A 22,247-nucleotide genomic window follows, 5' to 3' on the forward strand; every position below is an offset into this window, starting at 1 on the left:
CCACTAGGAGTTTCCCCTCACCCCTGTAGTTTAGGCCTAACCTAGGGTAGGGCTGTTGGGATGGAGAAGTGCCTTTTTGGGTTTCACCCACTTACTGAATCAAGCATGGGATATCCACCCCCCCCCCCCAAACCGTCAGCTGGTTACAAGGACTCCCTATTAACCAAGGAGCAGGTGTTGGTGAACAGTAGGTCTCAGGGGTCAAGAGTGACTGGGTGGCCGAAGCAGCCATCTGTGGGCTCGTCACGTGATAGTAGCTGCTCTGGGGGCTGACTCACCGTTTAAGGAGAATCCATAGATGCTCAGGGACCAAGTCTGCATCAGGCTTTTGCTTTGAGGGGTCTGGGACACCAAACCGGAAGAAACATTAGTGTCTTCATTGTCATGGACAACAGTCACCTTTTGGGAGGTGTGTCCTCAGAAACTGATCTCCCTGTTATTGTGACATGAGATTTAGACAGTGATTCACAAATCCTGGGTTGTGGAAGTCAAGTCTCATTTATGAAATTAGGATGTGGACATGAGGAGTCATTTAGTGTTGGAGGAAGTCCCTTGGCATGCCCGGGTCTGTGACCCAGCACTCATGGTCTCAGTGATGATGGCACAATGTGCAGATACCTTGTTCTACACTGTTGAGGGTGGTGGCTTTATTCTTGGCAGTCATGGCTAATGCTGATCCCACATAAAACATCCTGGTTCCTGGCAAGTGAAATTTTTGGTTTCCCAATGCATATAATAGTTATGTTTACACTATAGTCTATTTATAGTCTATATTTACACTGTAGTCTATTAAGTGTGCAATAGTATTACAGCTAATAATGTATATCCCTTAATTAAAAGTAATTTATTGCTTTAAAATGTCAACCATTATCTGAATCTTCAGCAAACCATTATCTTTTTGGTGCCCAAAGATTTGCTTGATGCACCGTTGCCACAAACCTTCAAATTGTGAAAGAAAACAAAAAACAAAAAACAAAAAAACAGAGAGAGCAATATCTACAAAGTTCAATAACGTGAAGGCAATAAAATGAAGTATGTCTGTATAAAATAGAATTTACGAAGTCTACTTCCTTTTGGAAGATTAGCCCTTATGGTTATTTGTTTCTCAATTAAAACTTACCCTGACCTGGCAAACAACCACAAGAAGGAATGTGGCATTTAAACTTGAGCTTATTCTATTGTCCTAAATTTCTAAGTATGGTAATAACAAACTAAATTAAAAATTACATCATATTTTTTCATGAAGAGTGAGAAATATTTATAAATTCAATTTTTTTTCAAACCAACAAAATCAACATATATTGGATTTTATTGTATTTGGATTTTTAAAAATATTTAACAGTATTCAGAAGAAGTTCTAAGTGAGTCCAAATACCTAAGAACAATTAAATTGTCTTGTTTTTACACTGTGTTCTAAATTTCTATTTGATTTTAATTTCGATTTTCGACAACTAATAAGTGTTATAATTAACCCACTTTATTATTTCTATACGTCAGTCCAGCCAGGTGTTTTTATACGCTTTCTTTAAAAATATTTTGGCACTGATTTAAAATAGAGATGATATAACAGATCTTTTTAAGAATAAGACTAATCACATTCTCCACCACCAGACACAATTGAACTTGGTTTTATCTCTATGTCTTTAATTAACAATTTATTAATTTACTATTTGAGTACTTTTGATAGACTTTGCTACATGCTCTTCATGCAGTTTCTTATTTAATTTATTTCTCATAACAGTTTAGAGGTCAGTATTACTATTTTATCATTCTATTATCTATGTTATTATTACATTATACATTATATTATTATTATATTGCTATGATTTATTATCCTTATTAACTTTCTTATTACCACCCATTTTTTCCCAATTTATCATAGTCTGACCAACTCGAGAATTTCTTTTTTTTTGTTTTGTTTCTTTTTATCCTCACCCGAGGATATTTTTCCATTTTTTGTACAGATAGAGTGGGAGGGAGAGAGAGAGAGAAACATCGATGTGAAGGGACACATCGAGTGGCTGCCACCCGCACGACCAACCAGGGCCGGGGATAAACTGCAACCGAAGTACGTGCCCTTAGTGGGAACCGAACCCAGGTCTCTCCTGACCGCAGGCCGACGTTCTAACCGCTGAGCCAAACTGGCCAGGGCCCAACTCGAGAATTTCTGTCTGATTGTTGGAACCTGGATAAACTTATTCCTTATGTTTTGAAACCTGAGTATGATACCCCGTTTTCTGCCGAACTGTGGCATACATACATATGACTACTGAGGGCTGCGGCTCTGGTGTGTGCATGTCAATGCGAGGAGGAGGGAGAGTATCAGTGGGATTCTTCTTCAAAAAGAGTTATACTAGGGACGTGGCCAGATGTGCGGAGAATAACAAAGAAGTGGTTTTCCACCTCCAGCTCCCACGTTCGTGCCTGGCCAGAAATGTTGGTGCAGAACATAAAGTTATTTAAAATTTGTCTTGAATTTTCCAACAGGTTCTATGTCAAAGTGTCAATTAATTAATGAATATTAAATTAGTATAATATTGGTTATTTGAATACCATTGCTTATTAGATGAGGTAATCCAGACCATTAGAATTTCTTTTTTTTAATGAACAAATTTTATTTAATTATTTATTTAATCCTCACGTGAGGATACTTTTCTATTTATTTTCAGGTAGAATGGGAGAAAGAAAGGAGAGAAACTGAGAGAGATAAACATCAACGTGAGAGGGGCACATCGACTGTTTGCCTCCCGCACGACCCAGACCACGGTAGGGGACAAACCGAAATGGAGGTACGTGCCCTTGGCTGGAATCGAACCTGGGACTCATTGGTCCACCGGCCGATGCTCTACCGCTGAGCCAAACCAGCCAGGATATTTGAAATTCAATAGCTGACGTGTGTTTGTAGTATTTTCCATGAGCCAAGGGTGATACAGATTTATAAAGATTATAGCAATTAGCTATATGTCCTCTATTTGCAGAATCAAAACAGTGCACAGAGAACCCTGGAGGTCACATTTTACTGAATATTCCTCCTATTGTTATGGGGTATCTACTGAGATGGTCTGTAACCTTACCCCAGCCCGTTTCAGAAGAAGGAAAGGAGGACGTAGATCAGCAGCCACAGGATCACAGACAAATGCATTTACAGACCTTCTGGGTCAAGAGCGAGGTGTCACCAGGTAGCCAGGCTCTTTTCAACCCGGCACATGCAAGAAAATGACAACCAGCTGAAATGGAACAGGGCAGAACATTTTATGAAGGTGAAAGATAGGAAGGGGTCATCGTCACCAATCAAGGAAGAAAGCCTTCGAACAGCAGTTAGAGCCCCCGAGCCCCCCCCAGCCCTGTCCCTGACTGAGGGTGAGGCAGGGCCTCTGAGTCATGAGCAGGCAGCGCAGCGGGGAGACCCCGGGGCAGGATGCATTCTGCTTACACAACCCCTGTCGAGCCAGTTGTGGGTGGATTTGCATTTTGGATGGGAAATGACTGGACCAAGTCAGAGTCAGGAGCTCTCCTTCCCTGGGCGGAGCAGCAGGTGCTATAAAGAGGGGCCTGCCCTCCAGCCACCATCCTCCCGCACTCGCGTCTGATCCACTGTGCGGAACTGGTGAGTCTGATTTCTAGAGTTCAACTGGGTGTTGGTGCTCTCAAGTGTTGACTCTATCTAAAGACAGCACGTTTGCTGTGTCTTCAATCATGATCATGGGTTTGATGCTACTTATGGGATGAAACCTTAGAATTGGGACACGTTGATATACTATTCTCACTTGTGTACAGGTAGATAGTTTGATATCCTGTACAGAAAACACATTAATAGGAAAAGTTTGATATAAAGGAGAGAAAAGACAAAAGGTTTCTTTTTGTTGTTCTTTTTAAAATATTTGTTGATGTCCCTTCGGTTCAGGTGTGAATTCAAAGTCTCTGCATGGTTCCTGAACAGTCCGTGGCTGTGTACCTGAGTCAGCCTATTGTGACTTCAGAAGAGATACTGAGGATAGAAATTGCTTGTGGGATGATGGTCTTTAGAACTTGTGATGAACTTTCATGAAGATGTTATTTTTATACAAAGTATATGACTTTCTTCTTTCAGCAATATTTTTTTTGGAAAAATGGGAAGCAGAAAGACAGGTTTTTCTTAGGGCTGATGAAGCAATCTTATAAAGATGAAGGGAAAAGCCAGAGAGTCTTCAACTGCAGTTGAGAGACGAAAGCACTTTCTTGGGGACTGGAGAGATGATTCCCCTGGTGCTGTCTGAGCGTTGGGCTCTCTTTCTGTAGGAGGCCCTCCTAGTGAAGACTGTCCTGTAATTTCTTTCAGATTCAAGACTCCAGAAAGATGTCCTATCAACAGCAGCAGTGCAAGCAGCCCTGCCAGCCACCTCCCGTGTGCCCACCTAAGTGTCCGGAGCCATGCCCACCCCCAAAGTGCCCTGAGCCATGCCCACCCCCAAAGTGCCCCGAGCCATGTGCTCCCCCAAAGTGCCCTGAGCCATGCCCACCCCCAAAGTGCCCGGAGCCATGCCCACCCCCAAAATGCCCTGAGCCATGCCCACCTCAGCTGTGTCAGCAAAAATGCCCTCCTGTGCAGCCTCCTCCACCATGCCAGCAGAAATGCCCACCAAAGGGAAACTAACAGCTCAGTGTTCATCAGGGGCCGGAAAGGAGAAGAAGAACTGGATCACCCACTTCCCCAGCCCCTCCTCCATCTACTCCTCAAAGCCCATCATGGTTGCAGAAGAAGTTTCTCCACCCTTCAGCCTGTCGTATGCCTGTGATTATTGCTGACAGCTAATGATTTCCTTCCTGAGTCTGTTCTCCTGCTACTCTCCGGAAGGAAAGGAAGCTGAGAAAGGACAGTCCTCAGCTGTGACAGCATCCCCAGCTTCAGAAGGAAGATCGGAAGTTCTCTTCCTATTGGCCACAGAGAGTTCTCTGCATGGTGCTGTATCTGTGATGTGGGCAGAGGGCTCTACCACCTGAGCACCTGTAACTACTCTTCCACTTCCTGAATAAAGTGCTTATTTGTGATGGGATAAACATTGTCTTTCTTTTGGTTTATGTCTATTCTTCTTTGATCCTAAGGCTCAGGATCTCACTGCCCGTGTTACATGAATTTGATGTCGTACCAAATATTATTTCTATATCATTTCAAATACATGTTATTTCTAAAGATTCCTCTTTGATTTGACAATCAAATTATGGGGCTCACAAAGATTTCAATCTCTCTGCTGCAAAGTGAGAAATATAGTATTTAACTTACAAACTGGTATTAGGCATGAAATTGAATGAATATGTGTAATTTAGTTGACACAATGTCTGACCCATATTTAGAACTTGGTATAGCAGCAGATAATCATTCTCCTCATTATCACCTTTTTTGTCTTTACCAATTCCACCACTATCACCTTCACCATCACCATCACCATGACCATTACCATCATGAAGATGTTTACTCAAACAGGAAATTGGCTAGACATAACCAGTATGGGAACAAAAAAGTTCCTACACTTGACTACCCTTTTCATATTCTGTTGTTCTTTTTAGTTTTTAATTCACTTTACTTTTATGTTATATTGCAGATAAAAAGTATTTTGGTTATTGCTCAGGTGCATAAAATTGTAATTGTTCTTAAAACGTAAAAAATAATAATGTTCCCAACAAGGCAAAGTGTTGTGTCTCCTTCATGTGATCATCTGTTCTTCCTATTTCAACAGCCCACCCCAAATCAGGGTCCTATCATTTTTACCTCTGAAATTCCTTTTTTTTAAAGTGTTCTGTCCCTAACGTTTGGGGACTTCCATGTTTATTTAGATTTTCAAAGTTAGTCTTGCCATGTAATTTGTTTTCTGAGCGTTTAGTCCCCCAGATAATTAAGCTGCAGAAAGAGGGATATGAGTTCTAGTATATTATGTCTTGTGGTCCTAGGTGTCCATCATGGGACACACTCTGGTGAGAGAGACAGTGAGACATCAATGTGAGAGAGAAACACTGATCGGTTGTCTCTTGTACATGCCCCACCCAGGGACCAAACCTACAACCTAGACATATGCTGTGGCCAGGAATCAAACTCACAGCATTTCGATGTACAGGACAATTTTCCAATGACTGAGTCACACTGACCAGGGATAACAGTATTTTTTATTTTTTATAATTCTCAATACAATTCAATAAGGTACTTGCTATTTCTTCCATTTTAAAGATGAAAAAACAAACAAACAACAACAACAACAAAACACTGAGGCTTAATAGGGTCCCATAACCTACAATGTTACACTGCTAATGAATGGCAGAACCAAGATTTGCCCATGTATGTTTGAGAAAGCCTGCATGTTTTGTACAATGCTACACTGCAGGTTTCTGAGTTATTTAAAGGTAGGAATAATGAAGTTGTTGGGGGAGGTGAGGAGGTCAGAGCAGAGAGTCTGGAGATGGGACAACAGACCAAAGAGTGAAGTGGTGACTATGGAGTGAGGAGATGATGAGAAAGGACTTTGTGGTGAAATTGAGGTCAATGGGCAGGTAAGATGAATTTCAAAGATACAGTGAAGAAACAAGAATGTTCAGGACTTTGTGTCTGAGTAGAGATAGAGAGGGGACTCAGATGTGTCCAGAGATTCAAGCCTGGGACTTGAATGTGTGCTAGATGTGATTATAATAATCAAGACTCTGTGATTTCTTAAATATGCTAGAAATACATCTTAAAAATAAGGTCCTTCAAAGTAGTTGCCTTAGGAGATCCTGGTCCTGTTTTGGCAGTGCTGCGCTGCCTGTGCTGAAAAGTATGGGGACCCTTCCGTCACCGCTGCCTTCAGCCACCCGGGGAGGGTGTCCTAACTTGAGCCAAGGAAGTAATTTCTCTGCCTGACCACCCACTTGATTTTCCAAACTTGGCTCCAAATCACTGACTTGTTTAAAAATAATAGCTGTAATGGCTTATATTAGTCAGGGTTCTCCAGAGAAACAGAACCAGTGGGGCTGATGGTGCAAATTCCAGGCCCAGGCAGGAGAAGAAGGTGCCCTCATGGAACAAAGGGACACATTCTCCTGTGCTCAGCTTTTTGTTCTGTGCAGCCCCCCAACAGCTTGGATGATGCCCACCCCCACTGGGGAGGGCAATCTGCTTTCCTGAGTCCACTGATTCAAATGCTAATCTCACAACACACCCAGAAATGAAGTTTAGTCAAATACCTGGGTACCCCAAAAGCCAGTGAAGTTGCCACATAACATTAACTGTCACAAAGATGAACTTCCTACACTCCTGAAGGGGCTGTCAGGCTCCTCTCAATCCTAGGGAGACAGCTTGCACAACTCAGATGCCAGGCAGTCCTAGGGTTGAACCCCGACTCAGCCAGTTCCTCTGCCAAGTTATTTAACCCCACCGTGCCTCCGATCTGTCAGCAAATAACAGAAAAGTCAACTCAAATTGACTTAAACAACGTGGAAATTGATTTGCTCACACAGGGAGAAGTGCAGAGGTAAAGAGGGCTCCCGGCAGAATGAGATTAATTTGTTTCTTCCAGTTCCCATGTCTCTGTCCTGTTCTGATTTTCAGTTTCGTTGTGAGGCTGGCTCCCTTTGTGTGTGCAGGAGGGTCATCAACAGTAATGGGCAGGATGCTTTCTCCTTCATGTCTAGTTCAGGAGAAAGAAAAACCCCTTCCTCAACAGTTGAATACAGCTGCTTCTATTCCTTCTGTTAGGCCCTCTTAGGACATGTGCCTCCCCATGGACCAATAACCAGCAGCAAAATGCCACACATGAATCGGCATAACACGGGGCGGACTGGGTGTTGGGAAGGATTAAATAGTATAACCTATGGGCATTTTTGCCCATTGCTAATACTCAATAAAATTTAGTTATTTTTCCTAATAATGAAGAGTGTTATTTGGGTCAGTTACATATACATGCCTGATTATAACATGGAGTGTTCTTTCTCTTTAATGTTCATCTTCACTCCCTCTTTGGTCCACAGACACAACCTCACTTCCCATCAAGAAGGAATTCAGGGTGTGGGCAAACTGGGATGGTAGACCTGGGCTATTTCTGCCTGAAAGGCAGCTTCATTTTTAGGTACAGAGGTGGAAATTAGGACATGTGACCGGGAACAGAATGCTGAGTGGGGGCTGGGGAAAAGGAGGAACTGGGGATCAGGAGCAGAGATACCAAAGTGTCAGTGAAGTGACTTTTGCTCTCTTCCACTTCTGGAGCCAAATCTGGCTTCAGAGTAACAAACTGGGGGGATGGAGGAGGAGGTGGCTCTTATCAGCAATTAGAGGGAAGTTTTAAACAACTCATCCACCCAGGCATACTTAGGACCTCATTCCATCTTTATGTACTTGGCAACTAGCTGGGAAGGACCAGAACTGAGGCTTTTACACCTATTAGGTCCTGGTTAAGCATCACTTGGCACCTGCCAAATGGGTCTCTACCATTTAGAGGGAATTTGCACTGATTACTATACTAATTAAGCAGAAGTCATTGCTACTCAGAATCATTAGGGCTAAATCAGTTTCTGGGGAAAAGTCTCGATGAGTAGCTGCCCGAATGAAATGGGTTCAGCGGCTGCCTACGCATGCGGACTCACGTGCCATCAGCCTGTGCAAGCTGGGTTCTTATGACCAGGCTCTTGATGCTGACTGAACCCAGAGATGGTTGGCAGTCTCAAAGCTGTGACATGTGTTATGGAGTTTTAAACGTGAGATGCTCAGACTTTTTTTTTTTGCAAATAAGTTCTCATGCTAATCTATGAAGCAGATTGTTCCACAGGAACAATTTCTCGACCATTCTTTTTTTTTTTTTTTAATTTTATTTTTGTTACAGATGTTCCTCCTTTTTTTCCATTGACACCCCCCTCCCATCCTCCCCCTTCATCCCCGGCTTTGTTGACCGTGACCATTGGTTATGCTTACATGCATATAAGTTCTGTGGATTATCTCCAGTATTTTTTATTTATTCATTTTTTTCCTCACCCGAAGACATTTTTTTCATTTTTTGTTCAGATAGAGTGGGAGGGTGAGAGAGGGAGAGAGAGAGAGAAACATTGATGTGAAAGGGACACATCCAGTGGCTTCTACCCATATAACCCAACCAGGACCGGGGACAAACTGCACCGGAGGTACATGCCCTTAGCGAGAACCGAAACTGAGTCTCTCCGAACCTCAGGCCAATGCTCTAAAAGCTAAGCCAAACTGGCCAGGGCTCTCTAGTATATTTTAAAAGCAACAAATGCTTCATATCAAATCATATAACCTAAACATATTTAATATTAAAAAGGTTGGTCTATTCAGTATATGGTGTTAGGAAAATTGGAAAGGTACATGCAAAAATAAAACTAGACCACATTCTTACATCATATTCAAGAATAAAGTTAGAATGAATTAAAGACTTAAATGTAAGACTGGAAACCATAGAAATCCTAAAAGAAAGCAGAGGAAGTAAAATCTGTAACATTTCTCTTAGCAATATTTTTTCTAATATATTTTTTTGGGCAAATAAAGAAAAAAAGTAAACAAATGGGACTACATCAAACCAAAATTTTTTTGCAAAGGAAATCATTAACAAAACAAAAAGACAATCTACTGAGTGAAGAAGCTATTCACCAATGGTACATTGATAAAGGGTTAATATCCAAAATTTATAAAGAACTCATATAACTCAACACCCCAAAACCAAACAACCCAATTAAACAATGGACAGAGGAACTACATAGACACTTCTCCAAAGAGGACATACGGATGGCCAATAGTCATATGAAAAGATGTTCAACATCCCTAATCATCAGAGAAATGCAAAGTAAAACCACAATAAGATACCAACTCAACCTGTCCGAATGGTTATCATCAATAAATCAACATGTAACAAGTGTTGGTGAGGATGTGGAGAAAAGGGAACCCTCATGCACTACTGGGAACAGACTGATGTACCCACTATGGGAAACAGTATGAAGGTTCCTCAAAAAATGAAATATGGAACTGTCTTTAGACCCAGAGATTCCATTTCTGGGTATATATCTGAAGAAACCCAAAACACTAATTCAAAAAATGAATGAACCCGTATGTTCATTGAAGCATTAGTTACAATAGCCAAGCTATGGAAGCAACCCAAGTGCCCATCAACAGAAAAATGAATGAGAAAGGGTGGTCCATATGTACAATAGATTATTGCTTAGCTATAAAAAATAGTATCACCATTTACGAAAGCATGAATGAACTTAGAGGGCATTATGCTAAACAAAATAGGTCAGGGAAAGATAAATACCATACGATTTTACTTATATGTAGAATCTAAAGAGCAAAACTAACAAAATAGAAACAGACTCTTAGACATAGAGATCAGACTGAAAATTGCCAGAGGGTAGGGGAATTGGGGGCTGAGTGAAAAAGGTAAACAGATTAAGAAGAACACCTTGGTAGTTACAAAATAGTTAAGAGAATGTAAAGTATCGCATAGGGAATATAGTCAATAATATTGTAATCACTATGTATGGGGGCAGGTGGGTACATACAATATTGGGGGGGGGGGACTTTGCAAAGTATATGATTGTGTAACCACTATGCTGAACACCTGAAACCAACACAAAATAATATTAAATGTAAACTGTAATTAAAAAAATAAACATGAAGATCTTCCTTTTCCCACATCCGCCGCTCAGCAGCTGGAAGTGAGGCTCCAAGTGATGGAGCTGAGCCAGAAGGAGGGTCTGGATTACAGCTCAACCCTCATCAGACTGTGACAGGAATAAACATCAACACTGATATCCGAGAACTGTTTCTACTCTAGTTAATGTATTTGACCCAATATAGACATTAGTTCCTTGAGGTGGGGTGCTACTGTAACAAATGCTAAGTATGTGGCATTGACTTAGGAGTCTGGAGGTGGTAGGCAAGGAAATTGATGTGAAAATTGAAATATGATGACACATGTTATTTAATGACAAAACATTTGCTAAAGTGATTGTCTGTAGTAATCTGGAAGGGTGATTATTTGTGTGCTCAACTGAATATTTTCATAAAGACATATGTTCAGGAAATCATTGTCTGGTTTGCATGCCCAAATTGCAAAGAAAAAATAGTGCCCAGAAATTCAAATTGTTGTTGCATTATAAAATGGACTGTTGTAAGTCCCAAAGATATGAGCTGTGAAATAAGTAATTGATAAAATTCAACCTTTACTCGTGGCTCACACACACAAAAATTCTCAGCAAACTAGTAATAGAAAGATTTTATTTAATTTGAGAAGACAGCTACAAAGAGCCTGTGGCAAACATTACTCCTAGTGGTCAACGAGGGAAGGCTTTAACCATGTGATTGAAATTCCCACGCTATACCACACTGGGCTGGAAACACGCAAGGGGGCTGTTAAGAGAAAGAAAACACATTGCCCGGCTGGTGTGGCTCAGTGGTTGAGCGTCGACCCTTTCACCAAGAGGGTGTCAGTTCGATTCCCAGTCAGGGCACATTCAAGTCCAGGTTGTGGGCCTGATCCCCAGTGGGGGCAGGCAGGAGGTGGCCAGTCCGTGTCCTCTCTCATCGATGTTTCTCTCTCTGTCTCCCTTCCTCTCTCTCTAATATCAATAAAGGAAAAAACAAATTAATAAAGAAGTTTAAAAAAAAAGAGAAAGAAAACACAAAATGTAGGAATTGACAAGGCAAGAAACAAAACAATAAACATCCAAACTAAAAACACTACTGTTTGTACATCACAATTTGTACATTAAAGTGTGACCTAGTTAAAAATAAACTAATAAGATACACAAGAGGGCATAAAAAATACTGGATAAAAAATCAGGAAACAAAACAAATCTTGTTCCTGTATGTTAGAAATAAACATCTAGAAAATAAAATACAACATACTAATTACAGTACAGCAATATGTGATGGAGCCATAAATGAATACAATAAAATGTGTGCAAGATTCTCACAGGTGAGAACTAGAGTGACAAACATGTTTATAAATCAAATGACTTAATGTTGTAAAAGTGGAAATTTTCTCCCAAATTGGTCTGTGAATTCAAAGCAAACCCTACTCCAAAATCCAACTAAAAGGTAGAATTTAAAATGTGTATGGAAATAGAAAAAGGTCTACATTTAGTAAAAAAAAAACTTTCTTAAATTCTACATGTTCTTATTCTGTGTTCTATTTCTAGAGGACACTGGTCCACACTCAGATCAGCCTTCACGGCTGGTCAGGGCATTGCCCATTTCCAAAGACCATATTCAAGGTTACTTAAATTTGACCTCTCCAAGGGCCTCCTTATACGTGGGGTAGAAGCTGTAAAAGAACGGGGCTGGCCAATGCTGGCAAATTTCAAGTAGGTGCCTGGGGAGAAATTCCTTGGAAAGCATTATCTTCAATCCTTGCATCTGCTGGTTTAGAGGCTTAGGAATTAGGAGGGTTCTGCAGGAGTTAGGAGCTCCTGAAAGCTGGGAAATCATTCCCTCCAGAATGAAAGCAGAGGGCAGGCGCCCCCTCGTGCCCAGCTCAGGAAAGACAGCCACTGCCATAACCTAGTTGTCCCTGTTTCTCCCACTTGCCTGTAGGAGCAGGGAGTTCGGTTTACCATCTAGTCCAGGACGGTTGTGATGTGGTTCACACTTCCTTTTTCTATACAGGGACGACGAACAGCTAAACCTTTTTAAAAAGAAAGGCTTTTAGTCTCCATTCTGAGGGCAGCAATGTATAAGAATGCTGAAGAGACAGGACCTTACGCAGCAATCAGTCCTGAAGAGAGAAGCCCCTAGATTTAGGTGGGAAATGTGAGTTTAAAGGAAAGGGAACACGGAATAAATAGAAGAAGAAAACGTGTAGAGGACCTTGAGAGTTGAGGGGGGTCTATAAAAATGACCATATGCACCCCCTCATTACTTTTTAAAAAATATGTGTTTTTTTTTTTTACATTGATTTTTTTAGAGAGGGAGGAAGGGAGACAGAGATAGAAACATTGACCAGGAGAAACATCAATGGGCTTCCTCCTGCATGACCCTCCCCCAAGGGAGTGGGCTCTCAAACCTGGCCTGTGCCCTGACCGGGTTCGAACAGGGACCTCTCAGTCCATGGGATGGCTCTCAGGCACTGAGCCACACCACCAGGGCAAGGACACCCACTTCTCAGAGAGAGAACAGGGACTAGAACTAAGGTCTCTGGAGGACCTGCCGGTTATTTTTCTGTTTTATGCACGGCTATATTCCTGGAGAAAATGGGCATAACCACAGATGACATCTAGTCCCCTCAAATTATGTGATCACTAGGAATAATGGTGATAATAATGTTCATTAATAACAATTATGAAGCAATGAATCCTGAGTATGGGCTTTCTCAGTGATCTTGTATCTCCTTCCCGTAGAAGCCAAATTCTTCCTTGTATTGTTGGTAGATCTTGCGTGAGAGAGGAAATGTGTTCTCTCCTAGCATGAGAGACTCCAAAGATACAGGTACAGACCAAGACTTCTTCCTCAATCTACTTAGGAGTAGAGGCTTTATTCTTCCACTCTTCCCAGCTACAATGGTCTTTATTTGTGCCCGGGGGGGCAACAGAATCTGCTGCCCCTTCCCCAGAAGCTTAAGGCTGTCTTTTGCCAAAGAGGAGAGGGTGCTGTGTCTTTCTTACAGCGATGGCTGCTCCCTCCCCTGTGCCTGCACCCTGAGTGGGGATCCTCTGATCTGCCTGCCCAGCCCCAGCACTTCTCATGCGCATGGAGCAGCAGGGAGAAGAAGCTTCAAGTGGGTGCAAAGCACCCTGTTTCTGGGACATCTGGACCCCATACTGTCACGGTAGCCGATACTTAGTGTTTGGGAATTTATTAGACATCTTAGCTGAGTTCTTGTTTGATTGATGGCTCCTGACATCTCTTTTTCCTGAGGTTTGATATAGGCGAGCCGGTGCTCCTCTTCTGTTTCTTCTTGAGTTTGAAACTCTGGGCTTGTTTGAAAACTGCTGCTTTCATGGGCTTGAGAAAAGTTACGCTTCTGTAGTTTATGTGACTAGTAACCTGCTGGAGGTGCGGGTGCAGCTCTCTCTAGCTTTCTACATCCTCAGTAGAAGCTGAACCCCATGCCTTTAACATTCCTTTATATCTTCTCTCTTTAAAATGTTTATTTTTATTTTTAAAAAATGTTATTGGAGAGAGAGGAGAGGAGAGAGAGATAGAAACATCCATGTGAGAGAAAAACATCAATCAGCTGCCTCCACACGCCCCCTACTGGGGATGGAGCCCACAACCAGGGCATGGGCCCCAACCAGGAATCGAACAGTGGGACAAAGCTCAATCCACTGAGCTATACTGGCTGGGCATCTTGCCTCTTTTCATTAATTTATTTTTTTTTTTAAAAAACGATCCTTGCCAAAAGGTTTTTTTCTATTTATCTTCTGATAGAGTGGGAGAGTGAGAAAGGAGAGGGAGAGAAACATCAACATGAGAGGGACACATGGAGTGGCTGCCTCCCAGGACCCCGACCACAACTGAGGTACGTGCCCTTGACTGTAATTGAACCTGAGACTCATTGGTCTGTGGGCTGATGCTCCATCACTGAGCCAAACTGGCCAGGGCTTGCCTCTTTTTGGATTGATTAAGTATTCTTATTATTCCTCCCTTCCCATTAGTTTTTTTTGGGGGGGATACATACTGATTTGCTAATCTTTTAGAGGACACTGTAAATATTAAAACAAACATACTTGACTCACTGTAATCTGATAAACATTAGTACTTTATCTCTTTCTTAGAAAACCCGAGTAACCTTAGGGTGCCTTAACTTCACCAGTCTAATTCCAGGCCCTTGAGTTACTGTTGTCATATACTTACATTTTAAACCTCACATCTCATTATTATTAACAAACTGTATTTCTTTACATTTGTCTATGTCTAGATTTCATTGATTTTTGTCTTTCCCTCTCCACTAGGAGTTTCCCTCACCCCTGTATTTTAGGCCTAACCTAGGGTAGGGCTGTTGGGATGGAGAAGTTCCTTTTTGGCTTTCACCCACTTACTGAATCAAGCATGGGATCTCCACCCCACCCCCCCAAGCCGTCAGCTGGTTACAAGGACTCCTTATTAACCAAGGAGCAGGTGTTGGTGAACAGTAGGTCTCAGGGGTCAAGAGTGACTGGGTGGCCGAAGCAGCCATCTGTGGGCTCGTCACGTGATAGTAGCTGCTCTGGGGGCTGACTCACCGTTTAAGGAGAATCCATAGATGCTCAGGGACCAAGTCTGCATCAGGCTTTTGCTTTGAGGGGTCTGGGACACCAAACCTGAAGAAACATTAGTGTCTTCATTGTCAAGGACAACAGTCACCTTTTGGGAGGTGTGTCCTCAGAAACTGATCTCCCTGTTACTGTGACATGAGACTTAGACAGTGATTCATAAATCCTGGGTTGTGGAAGTCAAGTCTCATTTATGAAATTAGGATGTGGACATGAGGAGTCATTTAGTGTTGGAGGAAGTCCCTTGGCATGCCCGGGTCTGTGACCCAGCACTCATGGTCTCAGTGACGATGGCACAATGTGCAGATACCTTGTTCTACACTGTTGAGGGTGGTGGCTTTATTCTTGGCAGTCATGGCCAATGCTGATTCCACATAAAACTTCCTGGTTCCAGGCAAGGAATTGGTGTTAGGTGTCTGGTCCCTTGAGCAGAAGTTTAGATGATTCAGTGTGTCTGCTTTGCCTAGAGCTGACCTGGGGAGCAGAGGGCGATGGGTGTGCCTTCTTTGTCTTATCCTGCTCATATTCCTTCTCACTTTGGAAAAGTACATTCTAGGAAAAAAATTTTTTTTTTCACATTTATCTTCAGACAGAGTGATGAGAGGGGAGAGAGAGAGAGAGAGAGAGAGAGAGAGAGAGAAACATGAGAGAGAGAAACATGAGAGAGAGAAACATCGATGTGAAAGAGACACATCGATTGGTTGCCACCTGCATAACCCCAACTTGGGCCGGGGATGAACCGCAAGCAACGTACGTGCCTTTGGCCCAAATCGAACCTCGGAGTTTCTTGTCCACAGGCTGATGCTCTAACCCCTGAGCAAAACTGGCCAGGGCTACGAAATAATTTTGATGATTTCACTAGATCAATGAATCAATTCACTAATCCTTATTCCATGTCTTTTTGTTTTGTTTTGTTTTTTTTTTGGCCAGACTCTATTGTAGATCATGAGGATATATTAGTAAGAGATAAACAAAGTCGAAACTCTGTGTTCCTGGATCTTACATTTGGTGGTGGTCAGGTGTGTTTGTATCTGACTGGTGGGGAGATACAAAGAGAAGACCTTGAGCCAACCAGCCTCACCAAATCAGTAGACTTTAAAAATAGGAATTCTAGGTCGTATCATACATGACAAGTTTGAAATTATGCCTTTTCCAAATGTAGATTAAGATAGATAATAACTATAATGTAAAAAATTGCTTGCCATGTGAGGTTCTGTAGCACACAACACTGTTCCAACCATTGGGAAATGCTATGAAAGGAATTAGTGTTTACAAATGGACGACTATAATAAAATTAAACTGCCCTGGCCGGTTGGCTCAGCGGTTGGAGCGTCAGCCTGCAGTCCGGAGAGACCCTGGTTCGGTTCCCGCTGGGGGCATGTACCTCGGTTGCAGTTTGTCCCCGGCCCTGGTTGGTCGTGCGGGTGGCAGCCACTCGATGTGTCCCTTTCACGTCGATGTTTCTCTCTGTCTTCCTCTCTCTCCCTCCCACTCTATCTGAACAAAAAAATGGAAAAATGTCCTCGAGTGAGGATAAAAAAAAATAAAAATAAAAAAATAAAAAATAAAATTAAATTAAACTAACCTACAATGCTGCCTTGCCTTTCTAGGAGGTGACCTTCTTTCCAAATAACTTTTACTCTTTATTCTTTCCAAATAACTTTTTTTCTTTATTGTAAAGTGGCCCTTGCAGAGTGGAGTAGAAAGGAAAGGGGGGGATGTAGGTTTCAGGGGAGCTCTGGATTAAACGTGCAGTTCATCCAGTCACCTGTGGAAAGGCACCTCCTGAGTAAAGCTGCTGTCAAGATTCGCATGCCGGTTTTTGTGTGGACATGGTTTTAAAACAGTGGGGTAACTTTCTAGGAGTGCTATTATTAGATTATATGGTAAAACTTAGCTCTAGAAGATCTTGAGTCAGTTTTGATATGTTAGATGTTTTTAGGAATTTTTATATTTTGTTTAATTTTTTCTGATTTTCCCTCTTATAATTAGGTCAGCCTTCTCTTCCCAGGCAAAAGTCACCTCCATCCCCATGCTAAAGTTCAAAGGGCTTTCTCTCCCTAGAGTTTTCTGCAGTTTTTACCCAGCTTTCTCTGTTTTCTTTTATGACTGTTTTTGGAAGGACGCAACAGCCCATGGACTTTGCTAGCTTAGAAAGACTCTTATGAGGAGAAATGTATGATTTGTTCCATTTCTTACCTGACGTTCTCAATCTCATTAACGCACATCACACAGGATACGTTCATTTTCCATTAGCCCTTGACATCACTTCCTTAAATATTCTGACACCACTTTTAGGGAGTATAGACATACCTCGGGTATATTGTGAGTTTGGTTCCAGACCACCATAACAAAGCAAATGTTGCAATAAAGTGAGTCACGTGAATTTTGTTGGTTTCCCAATGCATATAATAGTTATGTTTACTTTATAGTCTTTATTTACCATGTAGTCTATTAAGTGTGGAATAGTACTACAGCTGAAAAAACAATGTATATACCTTAATGAAAAGTACTTTCTTGCTTAAAAATGTCAACCATTATCTGAATCTTCAGCAAACCATAATCTTTTTGGTGCCCAAAGATTTGCTTGATGCACTGTTGCCACAAACCTTCAATTTGTAACAAAAAAAAAAAAAAAGAGAGAGAGAGAGCTATATCTACAAAGTTCAGTAAAGTGAAGGGCAATGAAATGAAGTATGTCTGTATAAAACTAGAATTTACGAAGTCTACTTCCTGTTGGAAGATTAGCCCTGATGCCTATTTAATTCTCACTAAGGACTTACCCTGACCAGGCAAACTGCCACAGGAGGAATGTGGCATTTAAACTCGAGCTTATTCTATTGTCCTAAATTTCTAAGTATGGTAATAACAAACTAAATTAAAAATTACATCATATTTTTTCATGCAGAGTGATAAATATTTATAAATTCAATTTTTTCAAACTAATAAAATCAATATATATTGGATTTTATTGTATTTGGATTTTTAAAAATATTTAACAGTATTCAGAAGAAGTTCTAAGTGAGTCCAAATACCTAAGAACAATTTAATTGTCTTGTTTTTAGACTGTGTTCTAAATTTCTATTTGATTTTAATTTCGATTTTTGACACCTAATAGTTGTTATAATTAACCCACTTTATTATTTCTATACGTCAGTATAGCCAGGTGTTTTTATACGCTTTCTTTAAAAATATTTTGGAACTGACTTAAAATAGAGATGGTATAACAGATCTTTTTAAGAATAAGACTAATCACATTCTCCACCACCAGACACAATTGAACTTGGTTTTATCTCTATGTCTTTAATTAACAATTTATTAATTTACTATTTGAGTACTTTTGATAGACTTTGCTACATGCTCTTCATGCAGTTTCTTATTTAATTTATTTCTCGTAACAGTTTAGAGGTCAGTATTATTATTATTTTATCATTCTATTATCTATGTTGTTATTACATTATGTATTGTATTAGTATTATATTGCTATGTTTTATTATCCTTATTAACTTTCTTATTACCACCCATTTTTTCCAAATATATCATCGTCTGACCAACTCTAGAATTTCTGTCTGATTGTTGGAACCTGGATAAACTCATTCCTTGTGTTTTGAAACCTGAGTATGATACCCCGTTTTCTGCCGAACTGTGGCATACGTACATATGACTACTGAGGGCTGCGGCTTTGGTGTGTGCATGTCAATGCGAGGAGGAGGGGAGATTATCGGTGGGATTCTTCTTCAAAAAGAGTTATACTAGGACATGGCCAGATGTGCAGAGAATAACAAAGAGGTGGTTTTCTACCTCCAGCTCCCACGTTCGTGCCTGGCCAGAAATGTTGGTGCAGAACATAAAGTTATTTAAAATTTGTCTTGAATTTTCCAACAGGTTCTATGTCAAAGTGTCAATTATTTAATGAATATTAAATTAGTATAAAATTAGTTATTTGAATAACATTGCTTATTAGATGAGGAAATGCCAGAATATTGGAATTTCTTTTATTTTTTATTTTTTATAAATTAACCCATTTTATTTATTAATTTAATCCTCACCCACCTGTGGATATTTTTCTATTTATCTTCAGGTAGAGTGGGAGAAAGAAAGGAGAGAAAGGGAAAGACAGAAACATCAACGTGAGAGGGACACATCGACTGTTTGCCTCCCATATGACCCCGACCAGGGTAGGAGACAAACCGAAATGGAGGTATGTGTCCTTGGCTGGAATTGAGCCTGGGACTCATTGGTCCACTGGCTGATGATCTACCTCTGAGCCAAACCAGCCAGGGCTTTGAAATTCAATAGCTGATGTGGGTTCCTAGTATTTTCCATGTGGCAAAGGTGACAGATTTATAAAGATTATAGCAATTTAGCTATATGCGCTCTATTTGCAAGATCAAAACAGTGCACAGAGAACCCTGGAGGTCACATTTTACTGAATATTCCTCCTATTGTTATGGGGTATCTACTGAGATGGTCTGTAACCTTACCCCAGCCCGTTTCAGAAGAAGGAAAGGAGGACTTAGATCAGCATCCACAGGATCACAGACAAATGCATTTACAGACCTTCTGGGTCAAGAGCGAGGTGTCATCAGGTAGCCAGGCTCTTTTCAACCCAGGACATGCAACAAAATGACAACCAGCTGAAATGGAACAGGGCAGAACATTTTATGAAGGTGAAAGATAGGAAGGGGTCATCTTCCCCAATCAAGGATGAAAGCCTTCGAACAGCAGTTAGAGACTCCGAACCCCCCACAGCCCTGTCCCTGACTGAGGGTGAGGCAGGGCCTCTGAGTCATGAGCAGGCAGCGCAGCGGGGAGACCCCGGGGCAGGATGCATTCTGCTTACACAACCACTGTCGAGCCAGTTATGGGTGGATTTGCATTTTGGATGGGAAATGACTGGACCAAGTCAGAGTCAGGAGCTCTCCTTCCCTGGGCGGAGCAGCAGGTGCTATAAAGAGGGGACCTGCCCTCCAGCCACCATCCTCCTGCACTCACGTCTGATCCACTGTGCGGAACTGGTGAGTCTGATTTCTAGAGTTCAACTGGGTGTTGGTGCTCTCAAGTGTTGACTGTATCTAAGGACAGCACGTGTGCTGTGTCTTAAATCATGATCATGGGTTTGATGCTACTTATTAGATAAAACCTTAGAATTGGGGCATGTTGATATACTATTCTCACTTGTGTACAGGTAGATAGTTTGATATCCTGTACAGAAAACACATTAATAGGAAAGGGTTGATATAAAGAATAGGAAAGACAAACGTTTTTTTTGTTGTTTTATTTCTTTGTTTGTTTTTTTAAAATATTGGTTGATGTCCCTTCCGTTCTGGTGTGAATTCAGTCTCTTTGCATGGTTCCTGAACAGTCCGAGGCTGTGTACCTGAGTCAGCCTATTGTGACTTCAGAAGAGATACTGAGGATAGAAATTGCTTGTGGGGTGATGGACTTTAGAACTTGTGATGAACTTTCATGAAGATGTTATTTTTATACAAAACATATGACTTTCTTCTTTCAGCAATATTTTTTTTGGAAAAATGGGAAGCAGAAAGACAGGTTTTTCTTAGGGCTGATGAAACAATCTTATAAAGATGAAGGGAAAAGCCAGAGAGTCTTCAACTGCAGTTGAGAGACGAAAGCACTTTCTTGGGGACTGGAGAGATGATTCCCCTGGTGCTGTCTGAGCGTTGGGTTCTCTTTGTGTAGGAGGCCCTCCTAGTGAACACTTTCCTGTAATTTCTTTCAGATTCAAGACTCCAGAAAGATGTCCTATCAACAGCAGCAGTGCAAGCAGCCCTGCCAGCCACCTCCAGTATGCCCACCTACGTGCCCAGAGCCGTGCCCACCCCCAAAGTGCCCTGAGCCATGCCCACCCCCAAAGTGCCCGGAGCCATGCCCACCCCCAAAGTGCCCCGAGCCATGCCCACCCCCAAAGTGCCCTGAGCCATGCCCACCTCAGCTGTGTCAGCAAAAATGCCCTCCTGTGCAGCCTCCTCCACCATGCCAGCAGAAATGCCCACCCAAGGGAAACTAACAGCTCAGTGTTCATCAGGGGCCGGAAAGGAGAAGAAGAACTGGATCACCCACTTCCCCAGCCCCTCCTCCATCTACTCCTCAAAGCCCATCATGGTTGCAGAAGAAGCTCCTCCACCCTTCAGCCTGTCGTATGCCCGTGATTATTCCTGACAGCTAATGATTTCCTTCCTGAGTCTGTTCTCCTGCTACTCTCCGGAAGGAAAGGAAGCTGAGAAAGGACAGTTTCAGCTGTGACAGCATCCCCAGCTTCAGAAGGAAGATCGGAAGTTCTCTTCCTAGTGGCCACAGAGAGTTCTCTGCATGGTGCTGTATCTGTGATGTGGGCAGAGGGCTCTACCACCTGAGCACCTGTAACTACTCTTCCACTTCCTGAATAAAGTGCTTATTTGTGATGGGATAAACATTGTCTTTCTTTTTGGCTTATGATTATTCTTCTTTGATCCTAAGGCTCAGGATCTCAATGCCAATGTTACATAAATTTGATGTCATATGAAATATTATTTCTATATCATTTCAAATATATATTATTTCTAAAGATTCCTCTTTGATTTGACAATCAAATTATGGGTTTCACAAAGATTTCAATCTCTCTACTGCAAAGTGAGAAATATAATTTTTAACTTACACACTGGTCTTAGGCCTGAAATTGAGTGAATATGTGTAATTTAGTTGACACAATGTCTGACCCATATTTATAACTTGGTATAGCAGCAGATAAACATTCTCTTCATCATCATTGTTTTCATTGTACCAATTCCCCCACTATCACCATCACCATCACCATCACCATCAACTTCCCCATCACCATCAACTTCCCCATCACCATCCCCATCCCCATCCCCATCCCCATCCCCATCCCCATCCCCATCCCCATCACCATCACCACCACCACCACCATCACCACCACCATCACCATCACCATCACTATCACCAACATCCTCTTGAAGATGTTTGCTCAAACAGGAAATTGGCTAGACATAACCAGAATAGGAACAAAAAGGTTCCTACAATTGACTACC

The 22,247-nt window shown here is 41.6% G+C and overlaps 2 protein-coding genes across 2 annotated transcripts; both read left to right on the forward strand.

The window, feature by feature from the left end:
• Window positions 1-4,336: 4,336 nt before the first annotated feature.
• LOC118637670 (small proline-rich protein 2E-like) lies at window positions 4,337-4,633 on the forward strand. The gene is made up of 2 exons (XM_036273226.1): window positions 4,337-4,384; window positions 4,463-4,633. The coding sequence occupies exons 1-2, from the start codon at window positions 4,337-4,339 to the stop codon at window positions 4,631-4,633; spliced, it is 219 nt and encodes a 72-aa protein (XP_036129119.1).
• A 16,323-nt stretch (window positions 4,634-20,956) lies between these two features.
• Window positions 20,957-21,226, forward strand: LOC118637671 (small proline-rich protein 2E). The gene is made up of 2 exons (XM_036273227.1): window positions 20,957-21,004; window positions 21,056-21,226. Exons 1-2 carry the CDS (start codon window positions 20,957-20,959, stop codon window positions 21,224-21,226), a joined length of 219 nt encoding a protein of 72 aa, XP_036129120.1.
• Window positions 21,227-22,247: the final 1,021 nt, after the last annotated feature.

This window comes from Molossus molossus, unplaced genomic scaffold, assembly GCF_014108415.1.
Source record: "Molossus molossus isolate mMolMol1 unplaced genomic scaffold, mMolMol1.p scaffold_m16_p_20, whole genome shotgun sequence".
Taxonomy (NCBI): Eukaryota; Metazoa; Chordata; class Mammalia; order Chiroptera; family Molossidae; genus Molossus; species Molossus molossus.